This window comes from Amblyomma mixtum, chromosome 3 (assembly GCF_055824585.1).
Source record: "Amblyomma mixtum isolate Tamu chromosome 3, ASM5582458v1, whole genome shotgun sequence".
Classification (NCBI taxonomy): Eukaryota; Metazoa; Arthropoda; class Arachnida; order Ixodida; family Ixodidae; genus Amblyomma; species Amblyomma mixtum.
Window position 1 is genome coordinate 433,987,529 of NC_143014.1, and position 22,123 is coordinate 434,009,651.

The window sequence follows — 22,123 nt, forward strand, 5'->3', positions numbered from 1 at the left end:
CATCCATCCATCCATCCATCCATCCATCCATCCATCCATCCATCCATCCATCCATCCATCCATCCATCCATCCATCCATCCATCCATCCATCCATCCATCCATCCATCCATCCATCCATCCATCCATCCATCCATCCATCCATCCATCCATCCATCCATCCATCCATCCATCCATCCATCCATCCATCCATCCAGAGTCAGTAAGCGGAGTGCCGTCGTTGAATGATGTCAGACTAGTTTAGACAGAGTTTTAGAGTGAGGACAGTTTTGTGTGAATGTCGTTTTTGCAATGGCTGATTTTCGTGAACAGCGTGCGCCGGTGAAATTCTGATTTTTGCTCGGAAAAAGTTGAATAGAAACTCTTTAAATATTAAGAAAGACGTACAAGGACGATGCTATGGGGACAACTCAAGTGTTCCTGAATCGAATCCTGAATCAAAGCAACAATCATGCCAATGGAAAACTTCAAATTCACATCGCCTCAAGAAAGCTCGTCAGGTGAAAGCAAACCACAAAACAATGCTGATTTGTTTTTTTCTACCTGAGAGGAGTCGTCCATTGAGAATTTCTTCCGCAGGGTCAGACAGTTAGCCAGGCTTTCTACTTGGATGTTTTGATAAGATTGGGCAAAAGTGTGCGGTGGAAGCGGCCAGATTTGTGGCGGTCGGGTGACTGGTTTTTCCATCATGGCAATGCCCCTGCTCACACAGCCCTGTCTGTATGACAATTTTGGACCAAAAATGGCATGACCCCTATTCCTCAACCCTCATACTCTCCCGACCTTGCCCCGTGCTACTTTCTTTGTTCCCAAGAATAAAATAATAGGTGAATGGAAAGCGTTTCGCTGATGTTGCTGAGGTGAAGAAAAAAACGACGGAGGCACTGTCAAGCATCACAAAATATGAATTTAAACAATGTTTTGAAAAATGGAATGAAACATTCGACAAGCGTATCATTGCAAGTGGGGAATACTTTGAAGGAGATTGAAGGTCTGTGCTTAAAATGTGAACAAATAAGTTCAAACAAAAATAAGTCCGGTTTCTTTTGGGTACCCCCTCGTATAGTTGGCCACTACTTCACTGAACCTAAACTGCAAATCTAGGAAGGGCGAACGTTTCCGAGGCAGCGATTAATATTTTCTGGCATCTGCTGAACGCGCCACGAGTGATTCAGCAGCCTTGTGCGCGTATTTAGCTTGGTTTCCAGCGCACAATGATTCCTTCAATATCCTGTGGTCACATGCCTCGCAGTGCTTGGCCACTCCGCTTCGCTAATTTTGACATCAGCTTTGTGCTGCTTCATCGTTTCCTTGAAATACTTTCTTGCCCCAACCTACGCCGGGTAGTGAGAATAGGATTTTTTGTACACAGCGCTTTGGGCCTTTTCCTTAGGATGACGCTCTTTCGGGCGAGCCAGGAGGCGTCCGGTGGTGGTAATTGACTTCAGTATTGTTGGCACCCCTTCCTTTCCGAGAATACCAGCCGAGGTTGTGCTGGCACCTTTTACGCATGGTCTGCATACGTGTCTTTCACGCTAGCGTATGCTTGTGCTAGGCGTAGAATTTTTCGCTCGTGTCTTTTTTTGCTTTCAGGTGATACGTGGAATGAACAAACTGTAGTATCCTTTTCTTTGAAGGTCAGTAAAAAAATAGTCGCCATATTCGCTTTTACAACGCCACTGAAAGCTGCGATCTGCACTCAGCACAGCGCCGGATCCGCATCGGCAGCTTCTCCAGTCCTCAAAATGACGTCACGACCTCTCTTGACCAATAACGGGCGGCGGCGCGCCGCGCAGCGTGCCCCGCGGCACAGGCCGCATATTTCTGCTAAAAAAGGCAATTCGCGCTTGTTTGTGCCGTATATGGATACGATATTCGAGCATACAGCATGAAAAACTATAGGACGCCGCTGCCAGCCGGATTTTCAAAATACGTGCTTCAGTCTCCCTTTAAGGGGAGAGTCGGTTTGTTTACAGCAATGGTTCCCGTCCTGACGACCAGATGGCGCCACTATAGGCTCAGTTTATTTTTGCGTCTCTGCTAGCATACGCTGAACTAAAAGTGGGAATGTGCCTGCGTTTTGCGTACGTGTAACTAAATATTCATGTGATTTACAGAAAAAGCGAGCGGTACGCCTTCTACAGTTTACTAGAACAAAACGTGCATTTCTCTGACATTGGGGCATACAAATGGTACGTAGTATATTCACTTATGCTTCTACAAAAAAAGACTACCACTGTCTTGAACAAAATGAACGTTTGGGGTCGCCACCATGCTTTTTTACGCGACTTTTAACGCCTAAATAAAATATAAATTCCTGCCTAAACCGGGCGCACACCCCTCGTTATTGATGTTATAGGGTGCCAACTACCAGAATATGCCATTATTTATACACTCATCTCGGTGAGTAGACTGACCCTTTAAGTGTTGTTCGGTCGCCGAAGCGTGCTTTGTATTACTGTCGCCGCAACTTTACATCAGCAGATATTTTTCTGGTGCACTTTCGCGTTGTTTCTTCACTCTAAAGCGGAAAAGTATGTGCAGCTATTCCGGATGACCATCGCCTTTGTGGCTTTGCTCAGCTTACTGAAAATCGTTATGCCATTGTCACTAAATTCAGCGCATTTTTTAGAAAAGAAACAAAAACAGCGCCGCGCGTCGTAAAACAGGGGAGAAGGAATCCCCGGTGAGCGACTAGCTTTGTGTGCGTGGCTGCCCGCCTCCATCACCGCTCGCCGACGCAACGCGCCGAGGGATTGCGTCAGCCATGACGTCGATTGTTCTGGGAATACAGACGTTTCTTTCTACTCGAAACCGACGCAGAGGGTGTAGCCTCGCGTGTGCTAAGAGAGGCCCTCCCCCTCTTCACTGGCGCATCAGCGGCGGCACCGCACCGTGAAATTCTCGACGCTCCTCAAAGACACTCCCGGCGTTTTGACCAATGGGGACGCACGCGCGGCGCGAGAGGAGACTGCACGGCCGATACTGTGTGTATGTGCGCGCCTGCCTTTTCGTGTAGAACAAACAGACGCGGACCAAGCCTATATAAGAAGGGCGTTGACCGCTGTCAGTTTAGCCCAGCCCGTTGTGCTCTAAGCGGTGCGGGCCGGGCGCTATTATTTTTCGTTCCTTTTACGCGCCCACCCTAATTTTTTGTCAGTTTAGCCCGAACCGCCATTTAAGCTTCACGGAAGCGCGCCCGATCGACTCACCACTCGCCCAGCCACGAACCGACGAGGCAACGCGCGCCAGTCTGCGGGACAGCACCGTCGCGAATCTCTCGTCGTCGGACTGTCGCAGTGCCCGGTGAACAAATTGTGTTTTGTTTGTTTGCCTCGCTCTGGTGCTAGTGCACTTTAAGTGCAATAATTCATTTGTATTGTAATCTCTCTCGAGTGTAACTTTGCACGAGTTGCATTGTTTTGCTAATCACTTCGTATGTGCTTGTATAGTGACTGTGAAATCCTCTGTAAAGTCTCCTTGCTCTATAAAGTTTGTTTTGTTTGAGGTCCTTTGGCTCCGACCCTTCGGCTTGCGACCGGCGAAAGCTGGGCACCAAACGACCAAAAACCTCTTGTCACTCGGTAGCTATCTCCGCTGATGATGATGAAAAGCCTTTATTTAATAAAAGAGGTGAGGCTTTCTTAAAGAGCCCCGCAATGGGTGGAGTCCCTATTCCGGGACCCCATTGGTCGAAGCCGCCAGCTTAGCCCTCTTGACCAAAGCCTTTTGGGCCTGAAGGTCCGAGCAGCCAAGCAGGGCCGCCTCCCATTCCTCTCTGGTAGGGTTGGGGTGGGGGGAGAGAGCTGAGTTGCGCTGGCAAGCCCAAACCATGTGGTAGGTGTCAGCCACCTCGCCACAGTGTTTGCACCTGCCAGTGAACGCGGGATCGAAATGTTTTAATACTGCCGGGCACAGCATTGTATTAGTGAATAGTCTAAGTAGAACGCGTTCGTTTGCTTTCCCCAGTCCCTTTGCAGGGGCTGGGTACACGCGGTGCCTATCCTTATAATCGCTGAGCTTGCCACGCTGAGTCGAGGGCACCTCCTTTGAGTCCGAGACCGCTACCCCCACACGCTCTAAGGGTGTCTGGGAACGCACGCTAAAGTCTGCGAAGTTGGGTGACAGCCATGTCTTCCGCTCCGTTCAGAGGCGCCCACGAATGCGCTTTTTTTTTTTTTGCAGCACGCTGCACCTGCTGGTCATTCAGGTGAGGTGGACGTTGAACGCCATGTGTTGTAAGCGAGTAGTAGGTATTTTTTGAAGACTACACATTTTGAAGGGCAGGGACAGATTCAACTTCGAAGAAGACCCTCGCAACCGAAATCAATTACTGGGAAAGACTGCTTCTCGAGTCTTCACACACTCAAAACACTCTGAACAGTGTAAACCGCTCACGAAGCAATCTCTCCGCTCCGCGCAGCTCGCAGACAGAAAAGTAAAATAGAGAAAGACACCTGCAGTCACCCCAGCATATTAATCGGAAACCGGCACCGTGACTCACAGCCGTAGAGCTCGAGTAGCTCGAGCCCACAAGTTTTAGGGGCTTCAGAACCTACACTTTGTCTCTCTCCCACCCCCCCGTATCACATCATTCACAATGACACATTCCGTCCCCATACTTCTCTCTCGTCCCCACCATGTATTTGCATAACAAACTGGCCCCTTGTAACCCGTGAAGAAGCCTATACTCCGTTTCATACATAGCTGTCAACGCAGCCAAGGCTACGGCGCCTGTTCGCGCTCCTCGTCCGCATCGTAATGTAGTGCGTCGAAAGTGAAAAGAGTAATGAACTCAATATTAAAGTTATTGTTGGTTAATATTGCAGTATAATGATAATGGTGTTTTATTTTGCAGAAAGATTGCTTTTTCTTTAATGTTCTTGAAAACAGAGTGCCTTAGTTTTCTGGGTTTTTTTTCGGCTCCTCCTGTATCAGGTTTTCGCAGCTAGACCGGCCGGCGATGTCGTCTGCTTTCGTCTTTCGGTTTCCGAGTATGCGAAAATGGCACCGCTATCTCCTACTCGCTTGTTTTCTTCGCCCACTGCGGCTGTAAAAACATCTCCTGCTCGCATATTCTCCAAGCTGAAGCCTCCGAAAATTTCGAAAGACTGCAAGCAGGTGATCGTCAACGTTTACTGTAGCGTAAGGAAGCGCTTCCCGGAGAAGACTGCGCGTGAAGTTCTCGAAACTGTGGGCGAGGTGACCGGGGTGAGCCCTCAGACAGTTGCGAGGTTCAAGAAAGAAGGTATCTCTACTGGAATAAGATCACCTTGTGTGCCGCATGCTAAAAAGTCGCTCATTGCCCGAGAAAAGCACTTCGCAATCACGTCCGTCGCCAATAGACTACACTGCCTTTTCCCTTCGAAGCAAGTAAAAGGCGCTGTGTTTTTCAAGGTAGGCATTAGAGTTTGACAGTTTCGACTTTCTACCTAATGATGATTTTAATAAAAATAAAAAAAGAAATGAAAAAAAAACAGCCAAGCCGGGAGTCGAACCTTGGCATCTTGTAAAATGAACTCATAGGCGCGCGCTTCGTACCACTCAGCCACGACGCGAGGCGGACGGATACATTTTGCTTGTTTTTTGCAGCGGACTACTTTCGTACCTTTGGCAGCGTTGACAGCTACAGAGAATTCCGTTTTTATGTGTGGGAATTAAAAAAATTCCTGTGAGCAAACTACTGGCCTAATCGGGAGCAAACTTCGCTCAAGGGGTAGCATATTATGGTCTACGTTATTTGAGATGTAATTAAACGTCGGTACTTGCCTGCATTTCCTGAAATTAAGAAGAAACTTGTCAACTGCGAGAAAAGCTGTCGCAGACGAGAGCTACAGACAGTTGCGCAAATCAGAGAAAATCGAAGAAAAATTCTCTCGGCTTAACCGCGCGTTTGTTTGGGCTCAAATTTTGCACAGAGGTTGCATTTGGTGGTCAGTTTTGTTTTATACTACATTTAGGTGGGGTACTTGCCTGATTCAGTCAGAATTTTTTGGAAATCCCCATCGTATGTGGCGACGACGATCCAAAACTGAAAGACATCGCAGCAATGGTACCCGTAGCGCCATCTCGCACCCACCGGAGAAACCCAGCTGTGCTAAGTGGAGAGCTCGTTTCTCCGATGGCTGCGAGATGGCGCCACGCGTACCATTGCTGCGAAGTCTTTCGGTTTTGGTTCTCCGTCGCCACAGACGATGGGGATTTCCAAATAATTCTGCTCGAATCAGGCAAGTACCCCACCTAAATGTAGTATAAAACAAAACTGACCACTAAATGCAACCTCTGTGCGAAATTTGAGCCCGAACAAACGCGCGGTTAAGCCGAGAGAATTTTTCTTCGATTTTCTCTGATTTGCGCAACTGTCTGTATACGCGAGCCGAACAGCTGGTTTGACAGGGCACGCCATCTGCCGGAAGACCCTCTGCATGAGGGTCATTACAGGGAGGGAAACATATACAGACACAAGTGCAATTCTCTTCGCTAAAAAAGAAACACTCAAATGCACAGAATTACAGATTTGCACAGCAATCTTCCAGGAACGCGTTCACACCTATCACAAATTTGTCTACATCTGTTTGGTCCACAACGTCACTTGGTAGTTGATTCCAAATTTCTACAGCATCGGCAAAAAAGGAATAGCGATAGACATCAGTACGTGTAACAATAGGTTGTAATACCTTACTGTGATTTTTCCGAGGGCAACGCTTCAGGGGAGGTGCAACATAGTGATGTTTATTAACTTTGACTTTATCATTCATTATCAGAAAAAAAAGTTTCAATTTCTGCTTTAGTCTTCTTACTTCTAGTGATTCTAACTGACACTCTTTTAGCATTGCTGTGACTGAATCAGTGCGGCGGTATTTAGAGCATATAAAACGTGCTGACATCCTTTGCAATCTTTCCAGTTTCCATTTTAAACCCTTTTGATGAGGAATCCCCACTGCACTTGCGTACTCTATGATTGGCCGCACGAACGTCTTGTACGCAATCAATTTAATTTCTCTAGTCGCATTCGGCAACTTCCTCCTCAGGAAACAGACCTTCTGGTAGGCTTTTAAATAGACATTTTCAATATGGGTGCGCCAGTCAAGATTATTTGTTAATGTCACTCCCAAGTACTTGAGACACTTTATTTGATCTAAGGAATTTTCACCGATATTGTATCGAAACATCATAACATTCTGCTTCCTTGTTACTTGCATGTAATTAGATTTTTGATAGTTTATTTCCATACCCCATTTCAGGCACCACGAGTTTAACGACTGAAGACACCTATTTATGTTCATCTGATCTGCCGGGGAAGCCACAGGAGAGTAAATTAAACAATCATCGGCAAAAAATTTCATTCTGACAGGCGATTCGACGATAGCAGAAATATCATTTATATACAATAAAAACAAAAGCGGACCTAAAACGGAGCCCTGTGGCACCCCCGACAGAACTTCACGCCTATTCGATACTGCACTTTCTATTTTGACGACTTGACAGCGGTTACTTAGATAGGCCTGAATCCATAGTACTATATTTTCAGCGATTCCTAATCTGCGTAGTTTAAAAAGAAGCTTATGATGCGGAACTTTATCGAAAGCCTTCGAGAAGTCTACACAGACCAGATCTACCTGCTGACGTTCATCTATAGCCTTGCAAAAGTCGTTCACTGTTTCAATTATCCAACAATGCAGCGTGTTACGGAGCATAAGATTACTGGTCGAATCAAAGCGTGGCGTATCACAGGAATTCGCACCGACGACCTTTGGTTCCCCAAACCGTGACTTCTTGAAACTTCAAACGTCCATTACGGCTAAACTAATTGACGTATTCGAAGTGATGTCAAACGATTTCTATCTTGCGCTATATACGTTGGTAACCAAGGTGTAGTATGTCGTAACAGGAAATCGGTTATAACGAACGCACCGGACATAACGAAGCTGCAGTATATCGTAACTCGAAATCGGTTATAACGAGCATAATACCAAACAAATGCAAACAATGAAGAATCAGAAGCGTTCCGACAGCTCAGCAGGATGGCACGAAGACAATTTCGCCTTACTGCACGTAAGATGACTTAAGTGCTCACCCTGAATTTTTTCGACTTGTCAAGCAAGAACAGCGGTATTTTGTGCAAAATAATTTTTATATTACATTTGAGAACTTCTCAAGGTATTGTGCTCGTTAGCGCTGTTTATATTTGAGTGAAATTTTTGACTGTCTTGCAAGCGTTATGCTCACCGTGGTTTTCGTATAGATACATTAAATATGGACGCGTAGCACCAACTAACGGCATTAAACAACTTAAGGCCTTCATTAAGCATTAGCTGCCATTTCTTGTGCGCATGGGGCACGGATATTAAAATAGGAAAAAGATGGAATCAATGATTTCTGTCTATTAGAAACTAGACTAAACATGCAGTGTATAAATATCGCTTGAGTGTCCGGTTTAAACTCGAAACACGTAGAAATGTAAACCACATACGTAAACTTGCTGAACTGCATACCCGAGATGCAAGCTACACAACAAGGTATGCGGAGACATGGATAGTCCCGACCCCACGGTTAAACTCGGGTAGAGAACGCCTGCAGTTCACTCTTCCGTCCCTGCTAAACGCGTATATATATAATAATTTTGACCTCTTCAGTTCGTCAAACAGGTCTTTGCGTGCTTTGTATGCTAGCATGTAGGATTTTTGTTTTGTGCTTTTTTTCCTTCTTTATCTTTTTTTCTTTTTTTTTCTTTCTTTCTTTGCTGCCATTACCTGTGTCTACCCCATGTGAATATTGTGTCAATATTGTATAATGTTCTTTCGTTTTCTCTTGTACCTGCTCATTATTGTATACTTGTTATCACGCTTTGCAACTGCCTTTTGTATTAAAAGCCTTGCTGTCAAGCTGCTGCCAAGCGAAAGGGGGCTGCGGCTTAGTCAAGCTGTCTCTCAGCTTTTTCTGCGCCTCCGCTGTCTGTATCTTTACAAGGCAGAAATAAATATAGAATTTGAATTTAAATAGCTCTAATCAGTGTAAATAGCTAAATGCTGTAAATGCAGTGTAAATAGCTCTAATAAATAAAATATTAAGTAGACATAAATGCAGTGTTGTCGGCTGAGTGAAAAATATATCACTTAAACGGAGCTAACAGCTGGGTTTTACCATACACAAGAGGGCGAGGAGTTTCCTCCCAGCGTGCTTGGCTACGGCGCCCTCTTGTCAGTGGGAGGGCACCCTTTTCAAAAGTTATGCTGACGAAAAATTAAAACTTTACATGTTCATTAAAATTGCCATTCTGTTCAAATAATGCAAGACGTCGTAAATGGTACAATGGGGTCATCCCCTAGTAAAAGAGACGCCCAGGCTTAGCTTGGTTAAGTCAAGAATGCGTTGCATATTGCGCGGTCTTTTTTTTTTTTTTTTGAGGGCGAGGTATTGCTTGGCGGCACTCGATTTTCTCAGCAGCTTTTCCTCCGTGACGTCACGCGCCGGCGCAGCGCCCCTAGCGGGAGGAGCGGGAGTCAGCTGGTGGCTGCGCCCGCGCGCGGCCGCGCGAGTTGGGGCCCAGTTTTTCCTCCGTGATGGATGGATGGATGGATGGATGGATGGATGGATGGGTGGATGGGTGGGTGGATGGATGGATGGATGGATGGATGGATGGATGGATGGATGGATGGATGGATGGATGGATGGATGGATGGGTGGATGGATGGATGGATGGATGGGTGGATGGGTGGGTGTGTGGGTGGGTGGGTGGGTGGGTGGATGGGTGGGTGGATGAATGGATGGGTGGATGGATGGATGGATGGATGGATGGGTGGATGGATAGGCGCGCCCCCTTTGAAACTGGTTGGTGGCAATTGCCACCATGCTCGGCTTTTCTTTCTTTACTATTTTTTTGTTTACTGCGTTGGCAATTCTCATTAAGATTCGCCATCATCTTTACCTACGGTTTTCTACAATTCTAACCTTATGCCACATCTCTGCTTTTCAGCCACCAATCCTCCAGTCGCTTTTTGCTAACTTCCACTGCAGATTTATTTACATGACCATTGTTATCTTTAAACCCTAGGGCCTCAGGAAGAGTGACTGTGCCTGCATCGACATCCGGATGGATACCATCACATTTGATTATGATGTCACGCGCCGGCTCAGCGCCCCTAGCGGGAGGAGCGGGAGTCAGGTGGTGGCTGCGGCCGCGCGCGACCGCGCGAGTTGGGGCCCAGCTTTTCCTCCGGCTGTCGTGACGTCACGTCACGTGGTTTGGTGGCTGCCCGGCAGCGCCCAAGGGCTGAACTGAGTGATTGCAATAGGCTACGCATAAAAATTGGCTGTGGTTTGACCAATGGCCATCCCGAGTAGAATTGCGGAAGCAACGGCGCGGCAGTGGCAGCGGCGGCGGCATCTCAGGGGGCACTTTGACTGTATAAAGTGCGTAGAGGCGAAAGCGTTTTCCGCAACACTCTGACTGCCTCTGTGGCACTGGTGACGTCACCACTGGATGACGTTACATATAATTAACTACTAATTACCAAGTAATGACTACTTACTAATTAATGGCTAACTACTGATTAATGACTAACTAATTAACTGCCAATTAATGACGCTTAAGCTTCGCCTTTAGGAGTGGAATGCGACAGCGTGTTGTAGCGCTGCCAGGGAGTCCACGGAACGCCACCACCCGTTCGGCGCGATGCCTTGCCCTTTTGAACGCAACGCTTTTTGAGGAAAGGAAATGGAGCAGTAATTCTCTCATCTCGGTGGACACCTGAACCGCACCTTACAGAAAGGGAGGAAGTGGGAGTGAAAGAAGAAAGAGGGGCAGTAATGAAGAAAATGAAAATTGTTTTTGAGGAAAGGAAATTATTCAGTAACTGTCTAACACTCGCTCCTCGCGCATGCGCAGTTGGGGCTCTCCGGGACACCCGAAATCGCTCACACGTAGCGTATAGTGTTGCTTCCGCAGCAGAAGAAGGATGAAATGGTATGCGGTATTCATAAATTTTCCAAAATGCGTGCGACAATGCGTTTCCAAAAATAAAAAACTAAAAGAATATGACCAGCTGAAAGCGAGGCATTGCCGACTGCAGTGCTGGCATTCCGGAGCTGTACTCCCAAATGCAATTGTGCGTTAGGAGCACGTGTCCGATTTGTAGTCTTCTATGTACGACTTCAGTAAAATCTGTTTTTGTGATGTCTCCATTCATTCATACTTTGTCCACCCAAATGCATTGAGCTTCGACTTCAGCGCTCGTTTAATTATTCCTTTGTAGTACCGGCAACGAATTTCCGTTTTACAGGTATCACTCACAGTTGCGTTTCCTGCTTTAGAGTTAGCAATTCATTCATTCACAGCTCGTTTTCTGCAATATTACAACCCTGCAGAAGCGCACACTATAACCGTGCATCACAAGTTAATGACGTTGTTGAAGGATGTATGGCAAAAGAGGGTTTTTATTTCTTTGCTCTGAAATAATCGCGGTCATAGTGCTGCTCGAGTCGGTGTATATTACAACCTTTATAATGTTTTCACTACTTATTAGATCCAGCGCCATTATTATGCCATACAGTTCAGCAGAGTACACACTTCCCTTAAGGTTAATGATAAAGGTCCGTGTACTGTGCGATGTCAGTGCACGTTAAAGAACCCCAGGTGGTCGAAATTTCCGGGGCCCTTCACTACGGCGCCCCTCATAGCCTTAGTCGCTTTTTATCACTGTCAAAGGTGCTACCTTCTTATTGGACTTCGCCCGTGTAAAGTTACATTGGACTGACGCTTTCATCCAGGGTGCAACGTCATTTTCATATCGAAACATATGTTCCGAAGAAAGATCAGATTCCCATGATTCTGCAATCCTGGCGGCAGACATCGTTCTACCATGGCTTTAGAAATTTCGGACGATTCCAAATGGAAATGGGGGTTTGATCTTGAAGCTGCATCGATGATTACCTTAGTGATTTTTCTTCATCTACAGTTGCATTTTGCAAATCTTCATGTACTATTATAGGTTTGGTTTGGTTTACGGGGTTTAACGACCCAAAGCAACTGAGGCTATGAGGGACGTCGTAGTGGAGGGCTCCGGAAATTTCGATCTCCTGGGGCTCTTTAACGCGCACTGACATCGCACAGTGCACGGGCCTCTAGAATTTCCCCTCCATCGAAATTCGGCCGCCGCGGCCGGGACCGAACCCGCGTCTTTCGGGTCAGTAGCCGAGCGCCGTAACCACTGAGCCACCGCGGCAGACTAAAAGTGGTCAAGGAATATCCTAGGTGACGTCACCGTGGTGTCAAAGAAAGTAAAATTTCTTCCAAAGATACGGGGATTGAACCCAGCACTTTCAGACTGCAAGGCCAGCACGAAACCCAACCCGTGGCGAACAAAGGGGAACCTATAGTGTTTGCGTTGCTTGACGTCTGTGTGCTAATCGCGGCGTCCCTCATGTACTATTATAGCATGCTCTTTAAAAAGGCACATTTGTCTTGCCCTAATTTCATCGAGGAGGTTGAGCACAAGGAGTTGGGCCTGGAGTTACAGCTTGCAGGAGGATCCGGAAATGATCACTTCCAAAAAGATATTGGTTTGGTTTGGTTTATGGGGTTTAACGTCCCAAAGCGACTAAGGCTATGAGAGACGCCGTAGTGGAGGGCTCCGGAAATTTCGACCACCTGGGGTTCTTTAACGTGCACTGACATCGCACAGTACACGGGCCTCTAGAATTTCTCCTCCAAAGAAATTCAACCGCCGCAGCCGGGATCGAACCCGCGTCTTTCGGGTCAGCATCCGAGCACAATAACCACTGAGCCACCGCGGCGGGCCCAAAAAGATATTGAATACATCCCATGAGTAATGTGATATAACCCAGGTTATGCAATAGAAATCTGTGCAGGAGTAAGTTATATCTACAGTGTTGAAATGAAACTTGCAAGGGTGGAAGAGCGGGCTAGTTGGTAGTTTCCTCCGGCGTCAACAACAAGGTGCATACGCTCGGGAATGTGGTGCTGCCGGACAGAGCGTCTCGCGTTCTGAGCCTAGGCCCGAAATACGCCGTCGAGCCCAAGAAGTCGCCTCCAGAACTACTTAGCATGGTGAGGCAATTGGCAAATCGTGCTCCAGAGTGAATTTTCTAAAAAAAAATAAACAGCGCTGTATCGTCTTGTCTTTCTTCGTACTTGTCTTAGGAGTGCGCTGTATTTTGATGCAACTCGCGAAACAAAATTGGGAACAACTCAGCGACTCACTTAGGGGAACTCTAGGCACGGCCAGAACCTGGAATCTCTTAAGAGCACTAATCGATCCGACCAAAATAAAATCAGAAAACAATAAAGCCATCCACCGGTTCATCCACTCCTTCGAGGGATCAGACATCGCCCTACTGGAGAAGGCACGAGAAAAATGTTTCGGCGATCACGACCCCCCGCGATACCAAGGAACGTATCGAGGAGCCGAAAACGAGAAACTCGACCGCCCCATAACTGTGGAAGAGGTTTACGCGGCCATAAGAAACACCACCAGAAACACGGCAGCCGGAGCGGACAGAATCGACAACGCCCTAATCCGCAACCTGAGCGACGACCTCATACAAGAGCTCGTCACCTTTCTTAACAAACATTGGGAGGTGGAGACGGTTGCCGAAGATTGGAAACACGCCGAAGTAATAATGATACCTAAACCTGGTAAAAAGCTACAAATTGAAAACCTCAGGCCTATATTACTCACGTCGTGCCTTGGCAAGCTTTACGAACGGGTTGTGACTTTCAGACTGCAAAATTATATGGAAGACAACGACTGTGTACCACATACCATGTTCGGCTTCAGAGCGAAGCTCTCGACGCAAGACGTTCTCCTCCAAATACAAGAAGATGTCCTGCGAAACGTACCTCGGACGGGAGAAAATGTCATAATGGCCCTGGACATCAAGGGGGCATTCGATAACGTCAGCCATGAAGCGATCCTTACGGGCCTAGACGACCTGGATTGCGGACGCAGAATCCACGGCTTCGTCAAAGCCTTCCTGTCCGATAGAACTGCCACCATCGGCATAGGAGACCTTCGATCGGAAAAAATTCGCACTCCAAACAAAGGAACACCCCAAGGGTCAGTTATCTCACCCCTACTCTTCAACATAGCTATGATAGGCCTAGCTCGAAAACTAGAGAACATCGAAGGCATCAGGCATGCAATGTATGCTGACGATATAACAGTCTGAACAAACACGGGCTGTCTCGGAGAGAAGGAAGAAAGGCTACAGCAAGCGGCCTCTTGTGTAGAGCAATACCTCGCAGAAAGAGGACTCTCATGCTCGACCGAGAAATCGGAACTGCTGAGAGTCTGGAGAGGCAAGCAAAACCGGACCGTCCCAACCAACGAGGACCTAAAACTCAACGTCTACATAGAAGGGACGCCCATACCCGAAAAGACAACAATAAGAATTTTGGGCATGTGGGTTCAATCCAACCAGCGCAGTACTCACACTTTTATTCTACTGAAAGCAACAACGCTACAAGTCGCACGCATGATCACCCGCATCACCAACAGGCGACATGGCATGCGTGAAGAAGACACACTAAAACTAGTCAGAAGCCTAGTAGTTAGTCGAATTACGTACAGCCTACCCTACCAGTGCCTCAACAAAAATGAAATACAACAAGCGGATGCCCTGCTACGCAAAGCGTATAAGACAGCGCTCCGACTACCACGCAACACGTCTACAGAAAAACTCATGGCCCTGGGATTACAAAACACCTTTGAGGAGCTACGAGAGGCGCAGCTTGAGTCGCAAAAACTCAGGCTGTTGCAAACAACGACAGGAAGAGCGCTCCTGCAGAGGCTCGGATACCGCGAGCAGATGCGTGAAATGTCGAGGACGGCAACGATCCCCGACGAGCTTCGCAAGACCCTCAAGGTAGCGCCAATACCAAAAAACATGGATCCCAACCTCCATCGAGGCAGAAGAGAAGCGAGGGCCGAATTCATCGAGGAAACATACGCTCCTCAAGCCACGACCGTGTATACAGACGCGTCTTGGAGAGGAGGAGATACCAAAATCGCTGTGGCGGCGGTGGTCGATTCGTCTTTACGCGAAATGACCAGCGCGTCTCTCCGAGGCTGCACAGCTGCAGAGTCCGAGGAAGTAGCCGTTGCTCTAGCGGTGGCGGAGGGCTATAGAACCGGGCGGTCACTAATAATACTTACGGACTCTCAAACAGCCTGCCGAAATTACATGAATGGCAGGATAGGTCGTCACGCGCTCCGTATACTCCTCGCAGCGAGTGACAGAATTAAAAACCGGGAATAACAAAACGACAAGATCCGACACAAAATTGTGTGGGTACCGGGGCACACGGGGGTGGCAGGGAACCGAGAGGCCGACAGGATAGCTCGAGGATACATTACTTTCCGAGCTTCCGACGAGACCGCGGAACTCGCGCCAGCACCCAGGGAATACTCGGCCATACTACAAAACTATAGAGGCAGAAGAATGCGATATCCCCCACCGCACAAATCTCTCAGCAGAGAGGAAGCTGTCACTTGGAGACAATTACAAACAGGCTCTTTCCCAAACCTACATATACTAAACAAAATGCACCCTACGATATACACGAACAAATGTCCCTGGTGCGACGAAAAACCTACACTATACCACATCACATGAGCCTGCCAAAACATAGACGTGGTCCCCAAAATACAAAACCCGAGTGCGGAGCAGTGGGAGACTCTGCTGTCCAGCGACCGCTGCGAAGACCAACAAGGTCTGGTACAGCGAGCTCAACGGGCGGCAGTGGCCAGCGGAGCCCTGGACTGAGGGCAACCGACCACTGATTAGAGGCGGATGACTTCGACAGAGAAGGCTCCTGGGGGTAGAAGCAAGACGTCTCTGAAGATGCCCCCAAACCGCAGGAAAAACCATTAGTGTAAATAAAGTTTTCCCTTCCCTTCCTTCCTTCCGCAAGTGTTGAAATGAGTCACGTCACCGTTGTTCAATACAACGATTTTCGTTGGGTTTAGAAGCTGTTTGATCATTTTCTATGTTTTATCGCTGCTCTACTGTGAGTGATAAGCATTCATGTCTCCAGGTACGAGGAGGGGTTCAGGTAGTTGACTCACCAAGCCTAGCAGGTCATTAACCAAAGTACAAATATTTGGTGGCAGATAAAGAGAAACCACTGTAGTTAGACTCTTGAGTTGAACCCTTACAGCGAGTCTTCTAAAGGTGTGTTGAAGCTGAGCTCCTAGACTATGGCGCCCGAGTTTGCGATGACGGCGACACCACCACCAGCACCGCCAACGCGGTCCTTATGAAAAGGTGTGTAAAGTTGGAGTATATTGTTATTAGTGTTGTTCAACAGTGTTTCCTGAAGACACAGCAAGTGTGGGCGGCGTTCCTCAATGCAAATATCGTCATAGTTATGTCTTGCGCCGCTATAGTTCCACTGCAATGATGAAACGGCCATATTTATAAAACAGGTTTTAATCGCAAGTCTATACAGGATTCAAAAACATACCATGCTGTAAGGATTTATCAACGTCCTTACCGGGCATAGTGATTAGATTTTTTTTTTGCGACCGATCCTTCAGCAGCAAAGAGTTTATTGTGGAGTGACGACGTGACCTAGAAAAAAGCACGCGTGTTACAGTAACCGCCTTAGAGCCTGCACGCGTTGCTGCTGTCTGACAGCTGACAGATCATCACACTAAAGAGCAGCTACAGGCACACCCATCAAAGCTGGGCACCGGACGCGAAATTCGGATGTCGTCGGTAGTTCGGATTCCACCAGCGACATGTCGTTTTTTCTTCTGCTTTTACTGATGAAAAACCACAAATAAAAAAAAAATAACATCACCCATGCTTCGTGGCTTGTGTGAATGTTGGCTTCCATCACGTAAAGCATTGAAGGTGTTTTCGACAAGGCAGAGGAGAGAAGAACGAACAGCGGGGCTTTATTACAAAGCTATCCCCCTGCCCGCACAGGTCGACAAAAGATGATTACCGTTTTGAACTACGCGGCAGAAGAATTGCACGCCTGAAGCGGCACTGAGATGACAGAATCACGTGTGCAGACGATAGGGAAATAAAACACATGAAACGTTGTAAAAATCATTGGGGCATAGGCATGTGTTACCGCCAATATTGTTCAGCTGAAAAAACAGACAAAATAAAAAAGGATACGCATAACTAGGGGCGCTCCCATCACTCGGCACCGTCCATGCAGCTGTTTGCTTATCTGCGCGTGCTTTTCGAAATAAACAACAGGTTTTGGATGGGGACTGAAATAAGGAACATAGGTGCTTTGCGAATCTTCAAGAAACTGGCCGGGCAGGCATATGGCTTACTACAAAAAATTATCGAGCAGAAATTTTACCTGTTCGAGCACTTACGCATGTCAAGCAGTTAACATGCCGTCAACTGGAAACTTGCTCACGTTAACGTGCTGGTTGGAAACAAGTTATTGGCGCAAATTTCTACGCTAATAAGAAAAAGCTTGAGGCTGAAAAATTTTGACGCTATGTTCGAAGAAAGATTCTGCGTATTTCAAGGAAAAGCTAGAAATACAAAACACAAAAAAGAGCACGCGGTGCTTGTAGCTTTTAGGACTCCGCTTAAATGGTGCCTCACGTCATGTTGAATTGAATCAGGACTTGCTTAAATGTGCTGATGAAGGATCGAACTCGCGCAGCACAGCGTATCCGTGGTCCCTGTTTCACCGCTACTCGGGAGTTCCAGGCATCAGTCTGTCTAATAAACGTGAGATTAACCAGTAATATTCTTCAACCAGCAACCACCTCAACCGTTAACCAGAAACTTCAACCAGTAATTTAAACCAGTAGACACTTCAAACTGTAATTATAGTCGATGTAGCGTCGTAAGCAGTTGCGGACTTAACTGTCAACGACCATCGACGACCACAACAGCGAACCTAAGATGGCTTTGGCTTCTGTGTCTCGCGCTCTTTCTTCATCATCCAAGCACGCCAGCCGGTTGGAACCCATGTTCCTGGCCGATCATGCCACGAGACGCGTCACGACACCAGCAAAAGCACCTGCGGCCACGCGAGTCAGCTCTGGGGTGTACGAGGAAAAAACGGCCCCGCTTACCTGGTGCGGTTGCAGATCATCTTCCCACTCCTTCTGCTCGACGTCGGCCTTTTTGAGCTGTCGCATGGTTGGGATTATGGGATGAGACACTCGCTAAGCCTAACACCGCCTGCGCTTCTGCCTATCCGAGGCAGATTATCGGACGAACGACGTTGTTTCTCGTCGAGCTGTGGGTGGTTTCGCCGCTAGAGGCGCTGGCGGCAGACGACGAAGGGGCGGCCGGCGACTTGGCTGGCCGGAAATAGAACTTAGCGCAGCAGTGAAGAGCGCGAAACGGAGATAAAGAAACAGAAACAAAAGCAAGCTGAAGGGCGGAGGAATAAGGCCGCTTATTTTAAAAGTAAAGCGAAGAACAACAAGGGGGGAGAGGAGTGGGAGTCTGGGGAGGGGGCCGAAGCACACAAATAGCGCCCGTGGATAAGCGGACGCGCGCTGTCCTGTGAAACATTCGGGGCACTTTTTGATGCTGTTTTGTTTTTTTCACGCTATTTTGCCTGGGTGGTTCGCTTCGAGTTTTGACGGCGGTGAAGTTCGTGAAACATGTATCACGTCCTGGTTGAGCTGCTGCTTAGGCATCTGTTTGGGTGTAGACTTGGCACGGCTCTTATGCAGTACCGAAGGGGTCACCATTAGACGCCCTGTTAACACAACTAGGCTTTCGAAAACTCGCGCGTGGTTCGGTGCCAAGGGTCAGGGCTGCTCGCGCGAAGAGTGCAGTTTGTTGTGCCCGCCACGCTAGAACGTGGCTTTCGCAGTGAATAGCAAACGGTGACGTCAACATGATGGCAATGTCGTTCTTGCTCATCGTTTAAGTGTACCATCGAAGTGCGCCCTTTATATGATAGGAGGATTGGTATGGTTCTAACTCAATCTATTTAGGCGGAATCCCCAAGTGGGGTCGATTTCAAGAGAATAATTGCTTACTAGAAACTCTGTCATTTAGCAATAACTATTTTATTGAAATCTTCTCAACAGGAGGCTTCCAAAATGCATTGGACTGGCACCCTTCCCATTCCTTGTTGCTGATGAATTCGGCTACGCCTTGTCATCTGCTTGCCGCCCCAGTTAGTATAGTTGATAGAGGGACTGCCCCGGACAGGCGATGGTCCCGGGTTCAACCCCGGACCAGGACGAACGTTTCTTCAACTGCGAAGCTTGTCAGAAAGCCGTATAAGGGCCGTTTCACATGCTGCGACTAGAACGAAAATAGTCGGCCTAGTCGGTGACGCCGCAGTGCGATTTTCGCACAGTGCTTTCACACATAGAGTTAATATAACCAACTCTAGAGGGAAAGCTGGCCATTGAGCCCATGCATACCAGTGGGCAACGCATGAACGCCGCCATGATCCAGCGGTTTGTGTATGTTGCCAGCTGTTTAGACACTCCCTAAATCTAGACAAAGAACGGAGTTGGAACCTGGCAACGTAGACCGTGGGAAGATGGCGGTATGCAGAGTAGCTATCGACTACGCTAAACTGCTGTAAACAACGGGAAAATCGCCGCGTTTAGACCATTTCCAATTGTATGCAGTGTCGCATACAGACTGCAGTTTCATGTAGGTGGCTTGTGTGTACTGAATTGTTATTTGAAGGCAAGTACCGCGATTGTGACGCGCTTGGAGTGTATTTCGTTCGTAGAGCGCGCGGGATTTTGCATGTCCTCTGTTGCCGAGTGCAAATACAGGTCGGAAATTTGCTTTGGCCCCAAAAGGACGAACACAATTCGCAAAGGAAATGTATGCCCAAGGTAAATGGAGCAACTGCTCTGCCTGGTTTTTTTTTTTAATGTTCAGCGTTTTGTTATATTAAATGTCGAAGGTTTGTTAAACTACCGCGGGCCTCTCGCATTTTTTTTTATCCTTCGCCTTCGCCGAGCAAGACTGCGCCGTGTCTTTACTCGCGCGGGACGAGCTCATAATGGGTTTTTTTCGTACGCAGCAACGCCCAGAGCTTCATCGCGAACGACTGAAACAAGGTGGAGGCAGAAATATATGAAACAGCATGTATCGCTCGAGAAACTTTCGTTCGATGTGTAGCATTGTGCACACTAAATTGTGGGTGCTTGGTTGGTTGTTGCGGTGCTTTTGTGTTTTGTGCTTTTGCTTCTAATGTATGACACAACTTTTTTGCTGAGATTTTTTTTTATTCCTCTGTTTGGTTTAAAAACCTATTTATGAGAAGCTAGTGCCGCTAGTGCTTTATACGCACGGGATACAAAAGTGTCCTGCGATTACATGTATGCTGTCTTGTTTTCACGCCGATTTCCTGTCACTGGCTCTGTTCGGAGCGATAATGAGCTGTGTCACATGCTTGAGCTGAAGATCATTAGTGTGCCTCTTTTCCGTCTAATAAACAGTTGGTAGAGTGCGTATGTGTTGTCCTTATTCTTGTGCCGTTGTCGTTGTGGGGCCGTTCATTTCAACAGTGTTACCTTTAATTACCGCATGCATTAGTGCTGAAAAACCTAATAAAAATGCATTTAAGCACGAACACCTACATCCTTTATAAGTAGCACCAATGTGTACTCCGTCAAGCAGATTGAGGCAATGGCGTTAAGAAAGCCGAATACCGTGAAAAAGTAAACGGCAGCATGGTTGATTCACTTCGTGTCATCGGCCTTTAAAGAGAAATTCCGAGAACGGGAGATTTTCGTTCACACCCTTTGCAGTACACAGTTGTCGCGAACTGTGCATATGTACCACTTCCCACGTTTACTCACAAAATGATGCGAAATGTCCGATTCTTTTGGAGCTTTTGACATGCATCAACGCACGAAGGTGGCATCGCGGTTCACGAGAGCGCGAGTGACTCCTTGTCGTATGCAGCTCCTTGCATTAAGTGCCTTGATCCCATAGCTTAAGCAACTTGAAATGAGATTCGAAAGCAGAAGTTTAAAACCGAAACACCGAGAGCGTTTTCTCAGTTTACTCGTGAACATGTTCACAATCGTCCGATATTAAAAGAAATGACCACAATCAGTATGCTAAAGATTACAAAACGTATTTAAAACATTGAAAATACGCGTATGAGTGACATAAAATTATTTTCTCTGCCGCAGTTTTCCGAATTCAAGTTCAAACTTCGCCCATCCTTGACTTCGCGAGAAAAAACAGTGCTGGCTACATTAATGTGCTGTAAGATGGCGTCCAAGATGGCGACTTACATGCGTGGACCGCTTTGCTGGCTCAGATTTACCCCCCTGCTTTCACATGCAACGCGCACCCAGCGAATTCGGTCGGAGGGACACGCAAGGTTGCTCGATGTTCGCATAGGCAACCCGTGATTAAACGCTACAGAAACGCTGCACGGAATGTGTTGATGATGTTATGACCAGCGTGTTTTTAGATGCAAGGCAATATTTCGTATGTTTTGATTAGAATAAACAGTTTTGCTTACGCCGCGGGAACAGCTCCCACGTGACCCCACGCCGAGACCGGAGTACCACAACTCCCAGAGTGCATCGCGGCGGCGGTGGCGTAGCGCAACTGCTTGTGAAATCGGTGAAACGGCCCTAACTTTTCTTATGGCAACGCACAAGTGGATGCTAATGAGCTATTACTGCCTAACTTGGCTGAAAATGACTTCGAAAATTATATTCCAAAATAAGGGTGTATAATTGCTATTTAGTGTCAACTCAAGCGCTGTCCTATAAGTACAAAAGAAATAAATGCAGTAGAAATAAAATCATAGAAGAAAAAAGAGCTGCGGTTTGCGAACACGCCGATGAAAAGAGTGCCAGGCTGTTCCCACCTACCTACTTTGAAGGAGTTTCAGAAGGCAGCCATAGCCTGCGAAGAATTTTCTTTTTTTTTGTTTCGTTGAAAGGCTTGCATATGAGTGCGACAAGACAAGCATGAAACAAGGCCTCCTTAATTATTTCGTTTGAATTTAATTTCTGTGAGAAAAAACTGGCCGCATTCACGCAATGGAAGGATGATTATAAACAAAGAGGAAATTTCGAAACAGTGGTTTTGTTCGGGTGCAGCCGAAGGCAGTCGAGCCAGGGAATAATAGCGGCGATTCGGGTTGTCTCGTCTGCGGTGTTGTGG

At 47.2% G+C, this 22,123-nt stretch overlaps 1 protein-coding gene across 1 annotated transcript in view; it reads right to left on the minus strand.

Moving 5' to 3' along the window:
* The window catches only part of LOC149358169 (myophilin-like), a 47,798-nt gene extending 29,544 nt beyond the window's left edge, over positions 1-18,254 (minus strand). The window contains exon 1 of the mRNA XM_089585091.1: positions 18,076-18,254. Within this exon, the coding sequence (XP_089441217.1) occupies positions 18,076-18,141 (66 nt within the window). The 5' untranslated portion in view covers positions 18,142-18,254. The remainder of the gene's footprint in view (positions 1-18,075) is intronic.
* Between the last annotated feature and the right edge of the window lie 3,869 nt (positions 18,255-22,123).